Below are 15507 nucleotides of genomic sequence, written 5' to 3' on the forward strand. Positions count from 1 at the left end.
AGTGAGCACACTGGGAGTGCGAGTTGCTGGATTCTGGCGAAACGTCAGGTAACACTCACAAGATTCAGACTGCTGTGGGGTAAGAAGAATCAGGTGATGCCAAGGTTTACACTAGAAGGATGGAGCTACCCCCTACTGTGATGGAGGGACTACTAGAAAAACAGGTTTTCAGGAGTAGAGAGAATCCATTTGCATTTCAGACATCTGTCAGACACCGAAGCGATCATGCTGGGTAGGCAATATCCAAGTCGGGTTTGTGGGAGCAGCCTGCCCATAGGTGACATTAGAGTCACGTGACCTGCCTCCTGAGCCTGACACACTTCACTGACTGGAAGCAGGGGGACAAAGGACTGAGAAGAGCTCCTCTGAGCTCCAAAGGGTTCTGAGAAGCAACAGGCAGGAGGAAAAATAAGTTGAACATCCCTGAAGCGTTCAAGTGTGTTAAGAAGGGATGACCAGCAGGTACGTGGCTCATGCCTGTAACTCCAGCACTTTGGGAGGCTGAGGCGGGAGGATCACTTGAGGCCAGGAGTTTGAGACCAGGCTGGGCAATATGGTAAAACCCTCTCTACGGGGGGAAAAAATAAAATAAAAAAATAAAGTCAGCTGGGCATGGTGGTGCGTGCCTGTAGTCCCAGCCACTCTGGAGATTGAGGTGGGAGGAGCCTGGGCAACACAGGGATACCTATGTCTGTATAAAAAATTAACCAAGTATGGTGGTATAACACTTATGGTCCAAGCTACTGGAGAGGCTGAGGTGAGAGGATCGTTTGAGGCTGCAATGAGCCATGATCGTGTCTCTTCACTCCAGTTCAGCTTAGGCTACAGAGTGAGACTGTCTCAAAAACAAAAAACAAGACAAACAAAATAAAACAACACAAAAGAACCCACACAAACCAAAAACTTAGTGTTGTAGATGTTAGAGTTCTAAAAGAACTCCGTTGGTGGTAGGTGTCTAATTTGAGAAGATTCTAGAGAAATTGAGGACACAGATGTCTCCTCAGGAAGAGAGGTGGGAGAATAGACTTTAAAAGACAACCTAGGCCCAGCGCAGTGGCTCACGCCTGTAATCCCAACACTCTGGGAGGCTGAGGTGGGCGGATCACGAGGTCAGGAGATTGAGACCAGCCTGGCCAACACAGTGAAATCCCGTCTCCACTAAAAATACAAAAAAATTAGCCCACTAAAAATACAAAAAAAATTAGCCCACTAAAAATACAAAAAAAATTAGCCCACTAAAAATAAAAAAAAATTAGCCGGGCATGGTGGCGGGTACCTATAGTCCCAGCTACTCGGGAGGCTGAGGCAGGAGAATGGTGTGAACCCGGGAGGCGGAATGGGCAGTGAGCCAAGATGGCGCCACTGCACTCCAGCCTGGGCAACAGAGCAAGACTCCATCTCAAACAAAAACAAACACCCTAGAATCAGGTTTAAGAGATGTTGTGGCCAGGCACAGTGGCTCACGCTTGTAATCCCAGAACTTGGGGAGGCCGAGGCAGGTGGATCGCGAGGTCAGGAGTTCGAGACCAGCCTGGCCAACATGGTGAAAACCTGTCTCTACTAAAAATATAAAAATTAGCCAGGCATGGTGGCGCACACCTATAGTCCCAGCTAATCTGGAGGCTGAGGTAGGAGAATCACTTGAACCTGGGAGGCAGAGGTTGCAGTGAGCCGAGATCATGCCACTGTACTCCAGCCTGAGTGACAGTAAGACTCATCTCAAAAAAAAAAAGAAAAAAAAAAGTAGATGTTATAGAGCTTGTTCCTGAGCTGATGGGGGTGATCTACAGGGCGGGGAAGAGTGGCGGCTTCTTACACTGGTAAGAATTGACAAAGGAATGTTCTTGAATAAGAAAGGATCTAGTGAGACAAGAAAGACTAACTTTGGGCCAGATGCGTCAATTGTAACAAAGGAAGAAGGTAGGCACTAGACAGGCGTAGGTGGGTAGATGGCAGCGACACGGAAGTTCTGGCTATTTCTATTCTCAGAATTAGGTTGGCAGTGCACGAAGATGGAGAAGCGACTGAGCGTCGAGGAGGGAGTGTGTGAGTGGGTATCTCAAATGAATCCATTTAGGAGTTTGTTCAGGGAGTTCCTGGGGCCCACAGGAGGCATCTTGTTACCTGGAGAATCTTTTTTGGCTCCTCCTACAATCCCACCCCTTCCCCAACCCCAGCGGTGAGTTGGGCCCCAGGCTCCCAGTTGGAGCAACACTCACCAATGCCAGTGAGGTACAGCACAGCTGTGCCCACAGGGGCATCCTCGTTGGGCCCGTAGTATGTGACCGAGACCTGTGGAGACAGCATCCCGAACCCATAGGCAGTGTCGGACGGGAGGCGCCAGGAACAGAGCCCCAGGCCATGTGCCGAGTCTAGGCGTGGGATCTTGGTCTTGTGTTATGGCTTCTGAAGTCTCACCTATGAGCTGGTATGGGGCCACAGCCCTGCGCTTAGGGCTGAGTCAGTCCCCTAAGGACTTAGAACCTGCCATGACCCCCAACCCTAACCTTGTCGAGAGCCAGGCTTGCAACCACCTGTCCAGGTGAGAGCTGTATCCCTGATGGTGGGGTGATCAAGGGACTTATCCCAAAGGGATTTAAGAAACAGGCTGCCTGGCTCTAGAGCCCAAGCTTGAAACTACACTATACATCCTCCCTGCTAAACCCACCCTCCTGGGGTCCCATCTCCTACTCCATAAGGTGCACAGTGGGGAAACAGGCCTCTGGTGGCTTAAGCTGCTCACTAAGGAGGACACCCAGGTGAAGAAGCAGCGTTGGGACTCAGTCCCAACTGTGGGACTGTGTCCCACACCAGCCTCTAATTTATGCTTTTAGAAAGAGACCTGCCCTCCAGCCACTGACCCTGACCACAAGGTCTTGGTCATGAACCAGAGACCCAACCATTGGCCAGAGCATGTGACAGATCCACCCCATCCTTAAATAGAAGCTTTAGTCCTCCAAGTTCAAGGTTCTTTGTTGGCCACTCCTGAGGGTCCTGGAGGCCGAGCCCTGGGCAGAGAATGGTTCTCAGGTAGTCTGGACTTCCACTGGCACCCACTGTGGCCTCCATTCTTATCTGAGATACCTTTTTTTGCAATGGAGTTTTGTTTTTGTTGCCCAGGCTGGAATGCAGTGGGACAATCTCAGCTTACTACAACCTCCACCTCCTGGGTTCAAGCGATTCTCCAGCCTCAGCCTCCTGAGAATCTGAGATTACAGGCACCTGCCACCACACCTGGCTAATTTTTGTATTTTTAGTAGAGACAGTGTTTCACCATGTTGGCCAGGCTGGTCTCAAACTCCTGACCTCAGGTGATCTGCCCGTCTCAGCCTTCCAAAGTGCTGGGATTACAGGCGTGAGCCACCACACCTGGCCAGAGACACTCAGTTCCTACCTAAGTCCACTACTTGCTTCTCGGGGAGTTGCCTGCCCTGGGCACACAGCGCAGGTGGGTGTGTGTACCTACCCCTCTGCAGCAGACATCTCCAGTAGGTCCTGCAGAGTGTGGGGGGAGGGAGGGAGAGCTCTCCCAGTCCTGAACTGCTCCATCATGGTTCTCACCCCCAGCCCCGCACTGGGTGCACCTGGAGAGCTTTAAACCAGAGGCCAGGATCCTAGCCCTGAGGTTCCATTGGTACCTCAGGTTTAATTGGTAGAGGGGGTGTGGCCTGGGTATTGATGTTATTAGCTCCCCAGTGGTTCTCACCTGCAACCAAGGTTGAGCACTCCTGCCCTGAATGAGCCACCTGCTTCTACCACAGGAGAACCTCCCCAATGTAGGCACCCCATTAGGGAGACAGCTTACCCAGGGGAGAGTACACCCTTGGGCTCAAGCTCAAATCCTGGGTCTATCCCACTCTAGGTAGGCTACTTAGGTTTAGACACAGCACTCTGTGCCTTAGTTTCCTCATATGTAAAGTGATGGTAGGCCAGGTGTGGTGGCTCATGCCTGTAATCCCAGCACTTTGGGAGGTGGAGGCAGGTAGATCACTTAAAGTCAGGAGTTTGAGACCAGCCTGGCCAACATAGTGAAACCCTGTCTCTACTAAAAATACAAAATTGGCCGGGCATGGTGGTGGGTGCCTGTAGTCCCAGCTACTCGGGAAGCTGAGGCAGGAGAATTGCTTGAACCCGGGAAGTGGAGGTTGCAGTGAGCTGAGATTGTGCCATTGCACCCCAGTCTGGGCAACGAGCGTGAGCCTCTCTCTCAAAAAATAATAATAATAATAATAAATGAAAATAAAAAATAAATCCCAGTCCTGCTGGTTGCTGACTTGGCAGGGCACCTTCGCTAGGTGCCTCCGTTTCTTTGTAAAATGGGGTCATGGAGTGCCCACACCACTGGTCTGTTGCAGACACTGGATGAGATCAGACGTGCAAAACAACGTGTTTCCCAGGCTTGAGTCACGTCTGCAGCCAGGAGGAAGCCCCAGTGGCTGTGCTAGGTCCCACCCCCAGGAGATGCCCCTCACCTCTTCCCCTAAGGCTTACCTTATCCGCATCCACGGAAGGGCTGGGCGATGTCATCTTCACTGTGGCGTACGTGGGATCAGACAGGGGCCACCAGATGGTGGCGTCCTCCTCCTCAGAAATCACTGTGTTGGCCACATCGATCAACACCCTCCCAGAGCCATGGACGGTGAAGCACTGGCACTTCTGGGGGGCACACCTGGTTTGCCCGGTAAGAGACACGCGTCAGGGCACAAACACTCACCTTCTCAGCCTAGGAGATGACTGGCATGGGGGAGGGGACAGCTCCCAAATCCTCATTCTCCTTAGGGTGTTGAGGCAGAGTGGTCTGGGGTCCTTATTCCTACCACCCCCTCCTAAAGGACCCCTGTGTTTGCTCTCTGACAGGCTCCAGCCCAAACCCTACCCCGCTACCGACACCGAAGTTACCACAGCTACATCTTAGTAATAAGCACCCAACTCCCAAGAAGGGAGGAGCCACAAAGGATCCCCATAAAGAAAAAGATCAGGGCAAGGGACTCAGGAAGTTGTATTGTGACCCTGCTGAGTCACCTCCACCTGCAGGCTCCAGCATCTAGCAGTCTCCCTGGTCTACTCCTCACAGCCCCCTGAGGCCAGCGTCCCCATGGTTTCACAGATAGGGGAACAGAGAGGCCAAGGCACTTGCCTCACTAAGAGTCCATGGCAGCTGCTACAGGGCAGAGGCAGGATTTAAGTCAGAATTCTGCGTGGTTGGAACTGGGAGGCCCCCCACTAGAGACCCAAGGCTTCCCAAGATGGGGCAGGATGGTGAGGCTAGAGAAGTAACCCCCAACCCCAGATCAAGGGGACTGGGTCCCAGGCCTGCCTGCCTGTCTGTCTGCCACCTCTGGCAGAGCTCCCAGCACCTCACCCGCTGAGATCCAAGCAGATTTCTGTGCCCAGCACACAAACGGCATGGACAGGGCTGTCCAGGGACAGGTGGACGATACTCTGGAAGGACATGACTCGGCCCTCCACGCTGACCATCCTCAGGCCTGCACCGCAGCCCTCACTCAGCACAGCAGCCTCAGACGCCCCAGGGCTCACCCTGCCCTCCCCTGTTATACAGTCCAGGCCTGTGCAGCCCACCCCCTTGTTAAGAAGGGGAGGGGTCAGCAGCTGCCCAGGTGCCACTGATTTTCCCTCTAAGAGCTTCCTGGTGGCTGAGAGTCTGGGGAGCAGGTGGCATCAGAACCCCTTCATCACCAATTTATCAGGCACCTCGTGCCTGCAGAGCTGCAGGCCAGGGGAGTCTGAGGCCAGTTGCTTAGGCATCTGTGGCCTTCAGCTGGGAAGAGGAGGGGCTCTGGGAAGTCGGTGCCTTGGAGTGATCAACTTGGCCATGTTGCTGGAGGACTCAGCTGGAAGCTGTCGGGGCAAATACCGGTAGAGGGCAGCTGGGAGGAGTTGATGGTAGCGGTCAGGATGGCAGTGTGTGGCAGCATGCCCAGGCTCTGGGGTCTCAGTTCTAGGGTGTGTGTCTCCTGGAAATTGACGAAGGAGCTCGGCAAAGTGCTGGACTGGTGGTTTGGTTTTGTTTTTGAGACAGGGTCTGTATCACCCATGCTAGAGTGCAGTGGCGCAATCACAGCTCACTGCAGCCTCAACCTACCTGGCTCCAGTGATCCATCTCAGCCTCCCAAGTAGCTGGGACTACAGGTGTGCACCACCATGTCCAGCTGATTTTTGTATTTTTTGTAGAGACCGGGTTTTGCCATGTTGCCCAGGCTGGTCTCGAACTTCTTGATCCCAGAAATCCTCCTATCTCGACCTGCCAAAGTGATGGGATTACAGGCGTGAGCCACAGCACCTGCCTAGACTAGGTGGTTATTAACCCTCTGGTGGTTTCAAAAATTATCAAGGGTGCTTGTTAACATTGCAAATTCCTGGGCCCAGAAGGTCTAGGGTGTGGTCCAGGAACCTGCATCCCAACCCCCAGTGATTAAGGTGAGCTCTTTGCTTACAGCTGTGTCGGCAGGGGTGGGGGCACAGCAAGTGTTAGTGGAATGAATACATCAAGCCAGGGTCATCAGCTGCTACTCATCTCAGCAGAGCCCACAGAGCAAAGAAATAGGAACTCTTGCTCTGGCACAAGGAACTTACATAACTGACTTTAAAATTGTGTTCATTTCATGTCTTAAGCTTGGGTTGAGTTTTTTGTTGTTGTTGTTGTTGTTGTTTTTGAGGCAGGGTCTCACTCCGTTACCCAGGCTGGAGTGAAGTGGCGTGATCATGGTTCACAGCCTTGACCTCCCAGGCTCAAGTGGTCTTCCCACCTCAGCCTCCGGAGCAGCTGGGACTACAGATGTGCACCACCATGCCCAGCTAATGGTTTTACATTTTTCGGCAGAGATGGGGTCTTGTTATGTTGCCCAGGCTGGGTCATGCTTACTCTTGAATAGGTACCACAGTCACATGATTCCAAGTTCAGAGTCTCCCTCCTGCCCTGTGCCTTACCCACCTGCAGGTGGAGGTAGTGACAGTGTTACCCGTTTCTTGTATGTCTTTCCAAATAAATGTTATGCATGACCAAGTAAATATGTGTGTGTATCCTTTTCTTCTTCTCTTCCTCCTCTAATACTAGCACACAGTTAGATAAATTTGAAGGGGCTTTATGGTGAGAAAGGGAAGGACGTGGAGTCTTTTAAGGTTAAGGGAAAAAAGCTTCTGCAGGTTCCTTCAAGGTTACATCTCGAGACTAAAGAGAAAAGTTGTAAAATGTGCTCAAAGTTAAGCTGCTTGGTTACAGTTACAAACCTTTCAGTTCAGTGGAGATGCCCCTGGAAGCCCATTGGGTTATCTTTTTTGAGGAAGGACAAGGAGGTTATTTAGTCATTTGCTCCACTAGAATTGCTGAACACCTACTATGTCCGGGGTGCTTTTGCTCTTTTCTTCTCTCCTCCTACTACCGCCTTCTTATATAAACGGTAGTATGTGCCACCCAGTATTCCATACCTTGCCTCTTTCACTTCATAGTTATACTGGAGAGAAGTTCTTCGTATCAGTACGTAAAAAGCAGCTTTACCCCTTTGTACAGCTGTGTATTTTACATAGGGTTGTACTGTAATATAAACATTTGTTTTCAGCCTTTGCTCTAATATGCACCCAGGTGTACCCAGCATAGGAGGTGGAGATGAGGTACTGAGTGAAGCCTGTTCGGTCAGCCAGGCTGGCTAAATTTGCAAGTTGCAGTAAAAAATTCCCTCCCTGGAGGTTTTAAGCACTCAACATGACTCTCAAGGATGTCTCTGTTTTAGTTGCTCTTGGAGGCAGGGGGTTGGTCAGCAAGACCCAAAATGCCCCTCTGGTTAGATTGAAAGTGACAAAATTAAGCAGGCAGGAAGCACTCAGCGTGCAGAGGCTCTGATGAGACTCATCCCAAAGGGCTCACCCACCCTCACGCACAAGCGGCCAGAGGGAGCTGGAGGGAGAAGACGGGTTGACTGGGGAGGGGTCGCTGAGGCCCAGTCCAGGCTCTGGGGTCTGGAGGAGGGCAGCCTGGAAGCTCTGACCTTCCCTACCCTACGGCAGCCTTCCCTTGTGCCAGGGCTCTATAGAGCACAGTGAGGAAGGCTCCTCACCCAGCCTCGTGGACAGAGATGAAAGGAACTCAGACCCAGAGCACGTCCTGCTCGCCTCCAGGGGCTTCCTATTCACCACTGAATCCCCAGCACCTGCAAAACATTCCAGACATAGTAGGTACTCAACAACAAATTATTGTGGAGCAAATGACTAAATGACCTCCTTGTCCTCCCCCTAAAAAGATAATAACCCGGCCGGGCACGGTGGCTCAGGCCTGTAATCCCAGCACTTTGGGAGGCCAAGGCAGGTGGATCACCTGAGGTCAGGAGTTTGAGATCAGCCTGGTCAACATGGTGAAACCCGTCTCTACTAAAAATACAAAAATTAGCCAGGTGTGGTGGCTCACGCCTGTAATCCCAGCTACTCAGGAGGCTGAGGCAGGAGAATCGCTTGAGCTGGGGAGACGGAGGTTGCAGTGAGCCGAGATAATGCCACTGTACTCCAGCCTGGCCGACAGAGCAAGATTCTATCTCAAAAAAAAAAATAAATGAATAAAATAAAGATAATGACCCAATGGGCTTCCAGGGATGTCTCCACTGAACCGAGGGGTTTGTGATTGTAACTGAGCAGCTTAACTTCAAATGCATTTTACAACTTTTTTTCCCTTTCTCTTTAGTCTCAAGAAGTAACCTTAAAGCAAACTGCAGAAGCCTTTTCCCTTCACCTTAAAATATACTCCATGTCCCTCCCTTTCCCACCATAAAGCCCCTTCACATTTATCTAACTGTATGCTAGTATCTAATTATATGCTTGCTTAGAAGTTCCAGGCCAGGTGTGATGGCTCACGCCTGTAATCCCAGAGCTTTGGGAGGCTGAGACGGAAGGATTCCTTGAGCCTAGGAGTTTGAGACCAGCCTGGGCAACATAATGAAACCCTGTCTCTAAATGATGATGATGATGATGATAAAAGAAGTTCCAGGGGCTAATCTTGAGACAGACCAAGCCTGGAGACCCAGCTGCAGAATTCAAGAGATTACCTCCAGGCAGCTAGCCAACAACTCAGCACATTGCTGAAATGACGTCAGCCCGTGCTTTAGGGGGACTGAGACCCGAGTTAGCCATGGAAACAAGACACAGACCTTGTACTCCTCACAACTCCTGCACACCTCCTGTACCAAATTTCCTTTTTTTTTGAGACAGAGTCTTGCTCTGTCGCCTAGGATGGAGTGCAGTGGCACCATCTCGGCTCACTGCAACCTCTGTCTTCCAGGTTCAAGCGATTCTCCTGCCTCAACCTCCCAAGTAGCTGGGATTACAGGCATCCACCACCACGCCCAGCTCATTTTTGTATTTTTAGTAGAGACGGGGTTTCACCATGTTGGTCAGGCTGGTCTCAAACTCCTGACCTCAGGTGATCCGCCCACCTCAGCCTCTCAAAGTGCTGGGATTACAGGTGTGAGCCACCGCGCCCAGCCAGAGTTTCCCTTTTTAAACTCTTGCCTTCACCCCAGAAAGGCGAAGCGGTTGCTTTGGATGTGAATCCAACCACTCCCCCATTGCTAGTTTTGGTAAATAAAGTCACCTTCTACCATATTTTGCTCTTGTTTTTGGGCTCGAGCTCTCCAAGTGGCATTGGCTGGACCTGCTTGGGTTACGTGATCATAAAGTAACTTTGTATTGACTCCCGCACTCCTCACATGCTTATTCCGTGCAGAAGTTCTCTCTCGGCAACTCAGGTTTGCTCATGATGCTCAACTCAGGTTTGCTCATCAGAAGTCCCATGGTCACTTGAGGTCACTGTGGTGGGTGCTGTGGTGTGCCACCGCGCCCCCCTTTAGGGGGAGGCACTCACGCCCCCAAGCTGCTGCGAGCGCCGCAAGTCTCTCTTCTGGAATTGCCTTCTGTGCCTAGGAGCGGCCTAGCACCTGGTTGTGTCCCCATCTGGGGACAGCCACATCCAATGTGGGGGGACAAAGGCCAGGTTGCCTTGTCTGAATGCAGGACAACTCTGAGGCCCTTCCCCAGCCCCCAAGATACCCCGTGCATTGCCTGAAGCCTTGAGGCAACTGCATCCCAGTTCAGTGTCCCCCTCTGAGCCCCACACTCCCTCCCAGGTGCGCTTCCTGAAACACCCTCCCCCGGCACCCCCCATAAACCTCCTGCAGGCAAATCTCCATCTAAGAATCTGTTTCCAGGAAGCAGACATAAAACATTCTCAATTCAGGAGTTGGAAAGTCGACTCCCACACAAAAGATTCAGTTTTGTAAAGGGGAATCTTCACCCTTTCCTATGAGGGCTTAATGCAGGTGCAAGGCTCAGAGCTGTGGAAAGGAAAGGAGGTGCCTGGATTATTTCTTTCCTGTTCTGCTGGCTGCAGCTGGCACGTGGTGATTTCCAACCTACAGTAGGTGGAATAATGGCACTCAGGAGAGATCAGGTCCTAATCTCCGGAACCTGTAAGTTGTCTCATATAGAAACAAAGAAAGAGTCTGTTTGCAGAGGTGAATGAAGATCTTGGGATGGGGAGATTGCTCTGGACTATCCGATGGGCTCCAAATATCACAAGTGTCCTTATAAGGGGGAGGCAGAGGGAGATTTGACACACACAGAAGAGAAAGCCATGTGACCAGGGAGGCAGAGATTGGCATGAGGCAGCCACTAGCTGAGGAAAGCTGGCAGAAGCTAGAAGAGAAACTCTCCTCCTAAAGCCTTTGGAGCTGGGATGGCCCTGCTGATACCTGAATTTCAGCCCAGTGAGACTGATTTTGATCTCATGGTCTCTGGAACTGAGGGTCCATCTCTATTGTTTTAAGCCTTTTAGTTCGTGATGATTTGTAACAGCAGCTTCAGGAAACTCCTATGTGGTCTCTGGGGAAGGGAGAGGTGGGAGCAAGGCGAAAGGAACAGGGAAGTTTTTGTTTGATGGGCACGATCAGGGGATGGCTCTGTGCTCTAGGGGGATGGTAGCACTTTCTCTCCCGTGGGCTTCCCTGGCTTCTCCAGAGACACCTCTCAACTGCAACCCATACGTGGCTGGGGTAACATCTGCGCATCTCCATGTCCCCTGATGCCAGGGGTGCCTTATCCACCAGCTTGTCTCTGAGTCCTTCCCCAGCCCTAGGAATCCAGCAAAATCTTCAGTTTTATCTGCTAAGTCCTGTTCGCTGCTCGAGGCAGCCCTATCTGCCAGGTTTGGGGCTAAACTCATACCAGCTTCCTCTGTCCCTGGCCCCCTTCTGGTCCACAGAAACACTCACATCCTTTGCTTCAGCACATTTGGGGCTGGGGGAGCAGCCGATTGTCTTCAGAGCAGCGTATTTTGACCCAGGTTTTATGGATCCACTTCTCCTTAGTGGGCAGGGCAGAGGCTTTTCAAAAAAAATACAGTTTTTATTTATTTATTTAGAGACAGAGTCTCACTCTATGCCCAGGCTGGAGTGCAGTGGTACAATATTGGCTCACTGCAACCTCTGCCTCCTGGGTTCAAGCGATTCTCGTGCCTCAGCCTCCCGAGTAGCTGGGACTACAGGCAAACACCACCACGCCCAGCTAATTTTTGTACTTTTAGTAGAGACGGGGTTTCACCATGTTGGCCAGGCTGGTCTCGAACTCCTAACCTCTGGTGATCTGCCTGCCTTGGCCTCCCAAAGTGCTGGGATTACAGGCGTGAGCCACTGTACCTGGCCCATCTTAACCATTTTTAAGAGTACAGTTCAACAGTGTTAAGTATATTTACATTGTTGTGAAACAGATCTCCAGAACTTTTACATCTTGCAAATCTGAAACTCTACACCCATTCAACAACTCCCTTCTTCTTGCTCCTCCAGTACCTGGCAACCACCATTCTACTTTTTTTTTTTTTTTTTTTTTTTTTGAGACTGAGTCTTGCTCTGTTGCTCAGGCTGGAGTGTAGTGGGGCGATCTTGGCTCACTGCAACCTCCACCTCCCGGGCTCAAGTGATTCATGTGCCTCAGCCTCCTGAGTAGCTGAGATTACAGGCATGTGCACCCCACACCTGGCTAATTTTTCATATTTTTAGTAGAGATGGGGTTTCGCTATCTTGACAAAGCTGGTCTCAAACTCCTGACCTCAAGTGATCCACTTGCCTCGGATTCCCAAAGTGCTGGGATTACAGGTGTGAGTCACCTGGCCCAGCCTCTACTTTCTGTTCCTGTGAATTTTTCTAGGTAACTCATGTAAGTGGAATCATACAGGATTTCTCTTTTTGTAACTGGCTTATTTCCCATAGTGTAATGTGCTCAAAGCATATTCATGTTGTAACACGTGACGAGATTTCCTTCCTTATTTTTGAGACTGGGTCTCACTCACTCTGTCACCCAGGCTGGAGTGCAGTGGCACAATCACGGCTCACTGCAGCTTTGACCTCCCTAGGCTCAGGTGATCCTCCCACATCTGTCTCCCAAGTAGGTAGGACTATAGGTGTGCACCACTATGCCCAACTCTTTTTTATTTTATTTTATTTTTTTATTTTATTTTTTTGTAGAGATAAGGCTTTGCTGTGTTGTCCAGGCTGGTCTCAAATTGGTGGGCTCAAGCGATTTGCCCACTTTGGCCTCCCCAAATGCTGGGGTTACAGGTGTGAGCCACCGTGCCTGGCCTTCCTTCCTTCCTTTTTAAGGCTGAATAATATTCCATAGCCAGGGTGGACAGATTGCTTGAGCCTAGGAGTTTGAGATCAGCCTGGGCAACATGGTAAAACACCCCCTCTTAAAAAAAAAAAAAAGGAGATCTTGCTTTCAGATGTTTACCCAGAAGTGGGATTGCAGGATCATATATCAGTTGTATTTCTAATTATTTTTAGGAACCTCTATACTTTTTTCCATAGCAGTTGTATCATTTCATTTTACAATCCCACCAATAGTGCACAAGGGTTCCAATTTCTCAACATCCTCACCAACACTTTTTTTTTTATAGTAACCATTCTAATGGGTGTGAGGTCACTGTGGCTTTGATTTGCATTTCTCTGATGGTTAGTGATGGTAAGCATCTCTTCATGTGCTTGTTGGCCATTTGTATATCATCTTTGGAGAAATGTTATACTCAAGGGTTTACTTCCAGGCTTTCTATTCTATTCCGTAGGTCTATTTGTCTTTATGAGCGTGCCACACTGTTTTGATGACTGTAGCTTGTAGTATGTTTTGAAATCAGGAAGTGTGAAGGCAGAGGCTTTTGATATTCATCTTTTCCACCATCATATATTCTCCATGACCTACATGAAAATAACAGGATCCCTGGGTGTTCTCTGAATATCTTGGACCCTTTTCAGCCAATATCTGGTCTCAATTTTAATGATCTCAAGCCATTGAGTTTTATTTTCTACAGAGGAATCTGAGTCTTTATGTCGAAGCCATAAAAGGCAATATAAAAAAGAACACCGAGGAGATGAATTACTTCATTCCACAAAAATCCATCGCTATCAGTACATAGGTGAATGCCCAGTTGTAGGTGAGTTTAAAGAGGGATATGCCCAGACTCTCAGCGGGGCTTACCCCTCCCCTGCTCCCTCCTCCTCCTCTTCTTGGAAAGGTCCTGTGGGAAACTCCGAACGAACTAGGATCATGCAAAATTTTATAGCCCAAATACATGTCTGGGAGCAAAAGACACACACAATAACGTGGCCTTCAGTGCAGCCTGTTAACACTTTTCAGTTTGTTTTGTGATAGTCAATTCAACCATGACAAATGAGTGAATGAATGAATGATACCAACAACATCTTGACCTCATGTACAAAGTGACTTAAAAAAACTTTATTGCAGCTTCTTAGAGCAGAACTGAGTGTGCAGTGCTAGGACCATGTTGGGATCTTCAGAGTGGGAAACTGGGACATCACAGGAGAAGAAAGCAAGCCACTGCTGGGAGGGCTGGCCGCCCCCAGGGAGCCACAATATTCACAAGAGCTCTTGCTTGCCACACTGCAGAGGACCCAGCGACATCTGGCCAGGAGGGAGAGGACGCCAGGGAAGATGGGCTCAGGGCACCATGTTCCACCACTTGAAGGAGAAGGGCTTTCTGCGCACGTTGGTGCCGCAGTGCACCTCCCCATGCCTGATGTGGTAGGTGAAGAAGTCGTTGATGAAGGTGCACTGGAGGCCCAGTGGCTCCAGCAGGGAACACACCTTCTCCTCCAGGCAGCAGCGGCCGTTGATGACGGGCCCGAAGGGCTTGGGGATGCCCAGGTGCTTCCCTAGCACCAGCATGTTCACCTGCAGAGAAGTGAGGGTTCAGGTCACAGGCAGCAGCGGGCAGCCTGCAGCGCAATCCGAGCGGCCCCTCCCTTCTCTGACCTTTGGAAATAATAGCCCCTCCAGGGGTGGTGGCTCAGACCTGTAGTCCCAGCACTTTGGGAGGCTGAGGCAGGAGGATCGCTTGAGCCCAAGAGTTTGAGACCAGCCTGGGCAACATGGTGAGACCCCATCTCTAAAAAAAGTATTTTTAAAAATTAGCTTGGCATGGTGGTGCGTGCCTGTGGTCCCAGCTACTTTGGAGGCTGAGGGAGGAGGATCACTTGAGCCCAGGAGGTTAAGGCTGCAGTGAGCTGTGATTGTGCCACTGCACTCCAGCCTGGCAGCTTGGGCGACAGAGCGAGACTCTACCTCAAAAATAAAAATTGCTGGGTGTGGTGGCTCATGCCTATAATCCCAGCACTTTGGGAGGCCTAGGTGAGTGGATCACCTGAGGTCAGGAGCTCGAGACCAGCTTGGCCAACATGGCAAAACCCCGTCTCTACTAAAAATACAAAAATGAGCCAGGTGTGCCTGTAATCCCAGCTACTTGGGAGGCTGAGGCAGGAGAATTGCTTGAACCCAGGAAGTGGAGGTTTCAGTGAGCCGAGATCATTCCAATACACTCCAGCCTGGGCGACAGAGCGAGACCCTGTCTCAAAAATTAAAACAAAATAAAAATAATAGCCCCACTTTACAAATGAGAAAGCCGAGACCCAGACGTGGAAAATGTTTTGCCTAAGGCCACCCAGCTATACTTGGACTACAGCTATTAGACTCCAAGTTCCATACTCTTATTTATTTTAAATTTAAAAATTTAGATTTGGCGGTACATATGCATATTTATTACATGGGTATATTGATTACTGGTGGGCACTGGGCTTCTAGTGTATGCATTACCCAAACAATGAACATCGTACCCGATAGGTAATTTTCCAGCCCTCACCTTGCTCTCATTCTCTCCATTTTGGGGGTCCTCAGTGCCTATTATTTCCATCTCTGTGTCTATGTGTATCCACTGTTTAGCTTCTACCTATACGTGAGAACATGCAGTATTTGATTTTCTGTTTTAGTTCACTTAGGATAACGCCTCCAGCTCCATCAGGTTGCTGCAAAGGACATTATTTAATTTTTTTTTTTTTTTTTTTTTTTTGAGACAGGGTCTTACACTTCACCCAGGCTAGAGTTCAGTGGTGCAATCTCAGCTCACTGCAATATCCACCTCCTGGGCTCAAGCAATCATCCTGCCTC

General features: G+C 50.1%; 2 protein-coding genes across 2 annotated transcripts in view; both read right to left on the reverse strand.

The window, feature by feature from the left end:
• Positions 1 to 5528, reverse strand: part of PADI6 (peptidyl arginine deiminase 6) — a 29128-nt gene extending 23600 nt beyond the window's left edge. The window contains exons 1-3 of the mRNA XM_004024771.5: positions 5363 to 5528; positions 4492 to 4669; positions 2220 to 2292 (exon numbers count right to left, since the gene is read on the reverse strand). Of these exons, the coding sequence (XP_004024820.3) occupies positions 2220 to 2292; positions 4492 to 4669; positions 5363 to 5478 (367 nt within the window). The 5' untranslated portion in view covers positions 5479 to 5528. The remainder of the gene's footprint in view (positions 1 to 2219; positions 2293 to 4491; positions 4670 to 5362) is intronic.
• Positions 5529 to 13760: 8232 nt separating this feature from the next.
• PADI4 (peptidyl arginine deiminase 4) overlaps positions 13761 to 15507 on the reverse strand; it is a 57131-nt gene continuing 55384 nt past the window's right edge. Inside the window, exon 16 of the mRNA XM_019036436.3 lies at positions 13761 to 14238. Coding sequence (XP_018891981.1) covers positions 14005 to 14238 — 234 coding nt within the window. The 3' untranslated portion in view covers positions 13761 to 14004. The remainder of the gene's footprint in view (positions 14239 to 15507) is intronic.

The sequence above is a fragment of the Gorilla gorilla genome, chromosome 1 (genome assembly GCF_029281585.2).
Source record: "Gorilla gorilla gorilla isolate KB3781 chromosome 1, NHGRI_mGorGor1-v2.1_pri, whole genome shotgun sequence".
Taxonomy (NCBI): Eukaryota; Metazoa; Chordata; class Mammalia; order Primates; family Hominidae; genus Gorilla; species Gorilla gorilla.